Here is a 6,462-nt window from a genome sequence, read left to right as displayed (position 1 = left end):
AGGCGCCTGGCAGACCCAAGGACAGCTTTGCTCTGAAGCCCTGACTCTCAGAAAGGCAACTGTGCTGTGAAGGTGAGTGACGGCTGGGACAGGGAGGGGACTCTGCAGGGAGACAGTGGGCACCAAGGGGTCTGGAGGGTGCTGCCTGCCCAGGAAGGTGGGGGTAAGAGTGTGCCCAGACGTGCCTAGGCCACAGGCTGCTGGTGAAATGCGGTGAGGGAGGAGTAAGATGTTAGAAAATACTTGGCTATTTTGAGTCAGGGTGACCAGTGCAGAGACAGCAGGGATTAGGCTGAAGGGGCTGGTCCTGGGGATGGTGGCCATGGGTGGGGGCCTTCTGGAGGAATGGGAGGAGGGTCAAAGGAGTGCGGAGGGCGCATCTAAAGTGGAGCTCCCTATGGGAAGGGCTGGATGGTGGTGGGCATGTGTTTGTGGGGGGAAGGTGTTGGTGCGCGCACACACCCACAAGTGCCTGGTACACTGAACTGGAAATTATAAAATGCCTCTCTGGGCTTCCTGTGCCCCTTTCCTTCTGGTGACATAACTCTCCTCTTTCAGGCCTTCTCTCTGTCTCAGCCATTTGCACTAATGCTTTTTATCAACTGGTTTTTAAAAAGCAAGCTGCTGGAGAGAATAATGGTGAAGAGCTACACCTTAGCTTTCAGTCTTGGCTTTGCTGCTACCTGCTGTGTGAATAAACTAAGGGAGACCAGCTATCATCCCCAAACCACTCTCTGATCACAGTAAAACTGGGGTAAAAGACACACACGTCACTGAGTCATGAAGGGACGAACTCAGATACCTTATGGAGGTGTTATCACAGCACCTGGCTCATGGTGAGCACCTAGGAATTTGTATTTATCATGTGTGGCCTATACCTACCCCTCTTACTTTCTTAGTTTCCTCATCCTTTCATCTTTCCTCATCATCTCTGTAACATTTCCTTTTCTTGCCCAGTTTAGACCCTGAGAAGAAATCCTGAAATCAGAAATTTGAGAAAGAGAAATGACATAATTACTTTTTAATCTTAAAAAGTGGTCCATTCTGATTTTGCCCTGCCTGGCTCACTAGATTAGAACCAGGGTCCTGTGCTCCCTTTAGAGATAAAATAATCAGATTCCCTAAGATTTACCCTAGACATTTTTAATAGAATAGTGGGAAGAATTGCAATAATTGGGTGTTCCACAGGAATAGGGGACTTGCTAGCAAATGGTATGTAGTTTTGAAACAACAGAGGAAGAAAGGCAATTTGCACATTTTTACCCATTTAAGCCCTGGAGTTAGAGTTGTTTTCAAATAGTCCTAGAGTTCCTCAGAATCTAGGAAGGGGGTGGGGGCTTGTTGCAGCACCCAACCTGAGCAGAGCTCCACACATTTCATAGTTTGTGCATAAAGCACCAAATAAAAAACTAAAAATGAATCTTTCACAAATGACCTGCAGACAGGATTCAATGTACTTTCAGTCCTACATGACTATATCATCCCCATCATGAACTTGAGGGAGTACAGTCCTGGGGAGAGTGTAGGTGGCTGGAGGCTGAAACCAAATCACTGTATTTTCCAACTCCGAGCAGAAGCTGTGCAGGGAATTCAAATGTCCAAACTGGCTTGGAGGCCATCTGAGCCTTCAGCAGCCAACACCAGGGATTGTGTTCCTGGTTGCATCAGCATTTTTGCCCTGTGCTTCTAGCCTCTCCTCTGAGGTCACACAGGTGCCACGGTCAAGTCAGGGGTGGGAGTGACTGAGCTCCTCCCCTGGAGACTCAGAGGATGTCAGACTGTGTTCTCCTTGCTACCACAGTGAGGGACAGTGCTGTTTGGGTGTGAGGGTAATGGAAGGAACACCTGGGGTGGCACAGAGGGCCAGGGTCTGTTCACAGTAAGGGCTCCCCAGTTGTTTACATAGAGCCCTTAAGCTCACCTCATGCCACCTCTCACCTCCCTCCCACCTCCACCTCCGAAATCCAAAGTGAGAGAACCTAAGAAAGTGGTACATTCCTTGTCAATGTGTGTGTAGTGACAAGACAAACACTCTAATGGTGATGGAGCTAGGACAGACTTTGACCAAATCACAAGATAATTGTCCATACACTATGCTTTCATGACAGTAATGTCCCCATATCATCTTGAAGACTCTAGGGCTGAAGCAGGCATGCTCTGCCCTTGTCTCAGGTGCAGACATTGAAATTCAGACAGGTTAAAAGGCATAGGCAAGTAGGAGGAAGTAGGAGGATCAGAGTAGGAGGGAAATCAGGACACATCTGCAGCTGTTCTGCTCCCTGGTTCTGACCCCCACCCCCAATCTCAATGTTTCCCCAGAAGAAAGCCAGGTGGAACCTGTATGGGGAAGCATAGGCACAGACTGAGGAAGACAGTTCCTTTCTCAGGATTCATTCCTTCTGACTTTTTTGATTCATCACAGGTACCAGAAAATGCCTCACCATGAGAGCTGACAACCAGAGCCTCCTGGGGGATCCTCCCAGGGACTTCATCCTCCTGGGTGTTTCTGGCAGGAATTCCCTCTCTTTCTGGTCCTCCTGGTGTCCTACATTCTTGCCATGTTGGGAAACATTGCCATCATCCTGGTATCCCGGCTGGACACCCAGCTCCACAGCCCCATGTACTTCTTCCTCAGCCACCCTTCCTTCCTGAATCTCTGCTATACTACCACCACAGTCCCCCAGATTCTGGTCAACCTGAGAAGCTCCAGGAAGATCATCAGCTATGAGGGCTCTATGGTGTAGTATGTGGTTTTCCACTGGCTGGGATGCACCGAGTGCATCGTGCTGCCTGCCATGGTTCTGGACCACTACATGGCCATCTGTGAGCCCCTGCACTATGCCGTCATTATGCACCACCCTCTCTGTCAGCAGCTCATGGCCATAGCCTGGCTAAGTGGCTTTGGCAACTCCCTGGTTCAGGTAGTCCCGATGGTGCAGCTGCCTTTCTGTGGGCGGCAGGTGCTAGACAACTTTTTCTGTGAGGTGCCAGCTATGATCAAGCTGTCCTGTGCTGACACCACCGTGAATGACACCACACTGGCTGTGCTGGTGGCCTTCTTTGTGCTGGTCTCGCTGGGGCTCATCCTGCTCTCCTACGGCTTCATTGCCTGGGCAGTGCTCCGGATCCAGTCCTCCAAGGCTTGGCACAAGGCTGTTGGGACCTGCTCCTCCCACCTGGCAGTGGTCTCCCCCTTCTACCTTCCTGCCATCTACATGTACCTGCAGCCCCCAGCCAGCTACTCCCAAGAGCAGGGCAAGTCTACCTCCCTCTTTTACTTCATCACCACCCCAACCCTCAATCCCTTCATCTACATCCTGAGGAACAAGGATGTGAAGGGAGGTCTAAGAGAACTGCTGGCAAGATTGTGGTGGCTCTGCAGAAGGTGAAGACCTGGGCCAGGGCCCTTTCCATGGCCATAGCCCCAGCAGGTGGGTTATGTGGTCAGAGAATCTCTCACTTTAGGAGCCAATAAGCAAGCAGTGTAAGTTGTTTTAGAGATTTTAGGATTTCCTCTAATTCCCTGTCCAAAACATCTCTCCTCCTGTGTGGTCACAGCACCTATGTTCAACCTGTTCCCACAGTATTTCATTCTAAGAGGCCACATATTTTTAGAAAGTGTTAAAAGAGCATTGACATTCAATAAGTATTTGTCCAGTTATTTAATTCCTAAATATCTGATCCTTTCCCCTTCTTGTATTGCTATTTTCCTTCTATTTTTCTCCCATTTGCCTCTTTCAAATCTCTCTTCCTTTCCCATTACTCCCAACTAAACATAATGTGAAACTCAAACTAATCTTGTATTACTTATAATAAATTTGTCTCCTTCACTATAGATTTAAACCTCCATAAATTTTATGTGACTTTGAAAACAATTCAAAAAATGAAGTAGATTACTTCTTCTTCCAATGAACTGGGATGATGCTTCTTTCTGTAGTTCAAATTTTGTTCTGTAGGAAGTGTCCCCACCACTAACCATGACCAAGGACAAGCATATTAACCATTCTCATATAAGACTCTGTGTTAGATTTTACAGGTACAGATCCAACAACATATTCTTTACCTAAAATTAAGAATACCTACTAGTTGAGAACACAAAATACAAACATAATCACATTGAAGGACAATACAACTTTAAATAACTATTTCCAAGTCATTGTAATGGCTAGTATTTGTAGAAGCTTCCAAGACACAGACACTAGATTAACTGTATTCTTGTACAGCATCTTGTTTAAACCTCAAGCAACCTCAAAGCAACATAGTAATCACTTTTATGAGGCTTCATTGTCATCGAAGAATCATTATTAGAGGGGCTGCGATGACTGGGCCACAGCCCCCTGGTGACCGAGGGAGTGGAGACCATGCTGAAGTACATGTGCTGCCTCCTATTAGCACAAAGCCATAAGAATGGGACTTCCACTTGCATGTTCTTTCATGTTCTTAATTTATTTTTACTTAATTTATTTGCTTTTATCTCCCTGCCATAGATGTCACATACTAAGCAAGCATAAAATGTAAAGTATAATACATATATAGCAATTAGGACAAAAAGGAAAAATAAAGAAGTTTTACTGGAGCAAAGGCATAAAGGAGATATAAGTCACAGAGCTGCAGGACTGGAGAAACATGGAGGAGCCATGGCTATTCCTGGGACCCAGACCACAGAGCAGTTTTCCCTGGGCTGGCACCAAGCAGCCTCTGGATAGAAGCCAAAAGCCCTTCAGAACTGCCTCTGTGAACACTCATAATGACACATATGGGCTTTTCTTCTAACTCTTCCTAGTAACAGAGGCCAAGACAATGAAAGCAACATGACATGGATGCAACGAGAGGCAATCCATACGTGTAGCTGTGGAGTGATCTGGCCTAACTCCAGGACACACTGAGAGTAGTGAGCACTCGGTTTCTCAGACTAGATGTAGCAGATCAAAGGTGGCCTCAAAGCCCCTCCTGCCCCTCACAGTGACAGGCGGAGACCATTTAGATGAAGTGACAATGATATTTTAAGTCTTCAGAGCAAGTTCATAAGAAATCTGGGAGCTTCCAACTAGTGCTACTCTCTCTGGGGCCCTCGGTCACCAAGGGAGAAGTCTAGCTACCCTAAGGCGTCCATGCTAGGGAGGTGGCCTCGGGTGCTGTCTCACTGGGACCTATGTTAGGGCAGCCTGCCCAGCAGTTAAATGTCACCCAACGGCCTCAGTAAAGGAGCAGCAGAAACTCTGAGTGGAAGTCTGCCCAAATTCCTAACCCACAAATTATGAAATAGAATAAAACAGCTGTTATTCTAAATCACTAAGTTTGGGATGGTTTGGCAGGGAGCAAGAGATAGCTGGTATCCCAGGAACCCCTAGAGGATTAAATATCAGAGTTGTGTAAATCCATAAGATATACAGGGTGAATTTTCCAGAAGTATCAGTGTTAATCAGTAATCCCCCTGTAACAAGGGGGAAATATTTAAATAACTGATAATCAAATTAAAGCATGCTTCCATGATAATAAACTGACATCATAGATATATTTTTGTAATGAAACCCAAGATTTCAACTATTTTGTGTACTTCTGGTGCTCTGCTCTGTATTATGGGAAGGGCTCTGGAATCAGTGTCTTCTGCTTTTATGAGTACACTGTGGAGAAGTGTGAAAAACACTCATAAAGAGGAATGGACACAATGTGTGCATTCTTCTCTAGGCACTCTTTCAAAACTATCATTGTTGCTGAAGTTGAATCAAGGCATGTTCTCATGCAGCCTCCTTTTCCCAGTTAATGAGAAAAGTATATTTTTCATTCTACATGTGGCTTAGCAAAATTCTTTTTGATGAATTTAACCATCTTATGCTTCTTCACAGGAACACATGAATCTTGCTGCCTTCACTTTATTCTGGGATGGAGGCACAGTTAAGTAAGTCCTTAAGAGTGTTTCTCTAAGTGCATGATTTACCATGGGAATCGAGATACACTCTTTGAATACACTGCTGTACTACCATTGAGAGCATGGTTCAGAGGGGCATTTTTATGCTCACTACATTTGACCATATGGACAACATAGTAATAACCAATGGCATTGAGTGATGCTGAATACATGTCCCTGCTGGTGCATCATGAGAATTCCTTCTTTCATTCTCTAACTTCACCCCAAGTTCACTATAAAACATGTATAACACCTAGCAAGAACCCCAGAATCATGATCTTAACCTCAAGCTTATTGAGATTGATTGTCTTCCTTTCAACCTGTAGTCCCGTTTGCTGCATGAAGAAGATTCCTTGACAGAGTAGAAGTGTCAGAAATTCTCCTCCTCCGTCTCCTCACTCCAAGCTCCTGAATCCTCTCTTAATTACCTCTGGTGCACACACTCAATTTTCATATTTGCTTCTTTATATCCATGCTCCATTCCCAGTAACCCGTGCCAGCTATGAAGCTACTGTCTCTCGACAGCAAGTTGACACCATCTTTCTCTTTGTGAC

General features: G+C 45.7%; 1 protein-coding gene across 1 annotated transcript; it reads left to right on the top strand.

Annotated features, from left to right (window-relative positions):
• The first annotated feature begins 2,442 nt into the window (after positions 1 to 2,442).
• On the top strand, positions 2,443 to 4,126 carry LOC114502311 (olfactory receptor 2B11-like). The gene is given in 2 exon segments (XM_028519126.2): positions 2,443 to 2,509; positions 2,512 to 4,126. Coding segments are annotated over 2 exon segments (945 nt in total). The 3' UTR covers positions 3,390 to 4,126.
• Positions 4,127 to 6,462: the final 2,336 nt, after the last annotated feature.

Source organism: Phyllostomus discolor, chromosome 8 (genome assembly GCF_004126475.2).
Source record: "Phyllostomus discolor isolate MPI-MPIP mPhyDis1 chromosome 8, mPhyDis1.pri.v3, whole genome shotgun sequence".
Taxonomy (NCBI): Eukaryota; Metazoa; Chordata; class Mammalia; order Chiroptera; family Phyllostomidae; genus Phyllostomus; species Phyllostomus discolor.
This window is presented reverse-complemented; position numbering and strand designations above follow the sequence as displayed.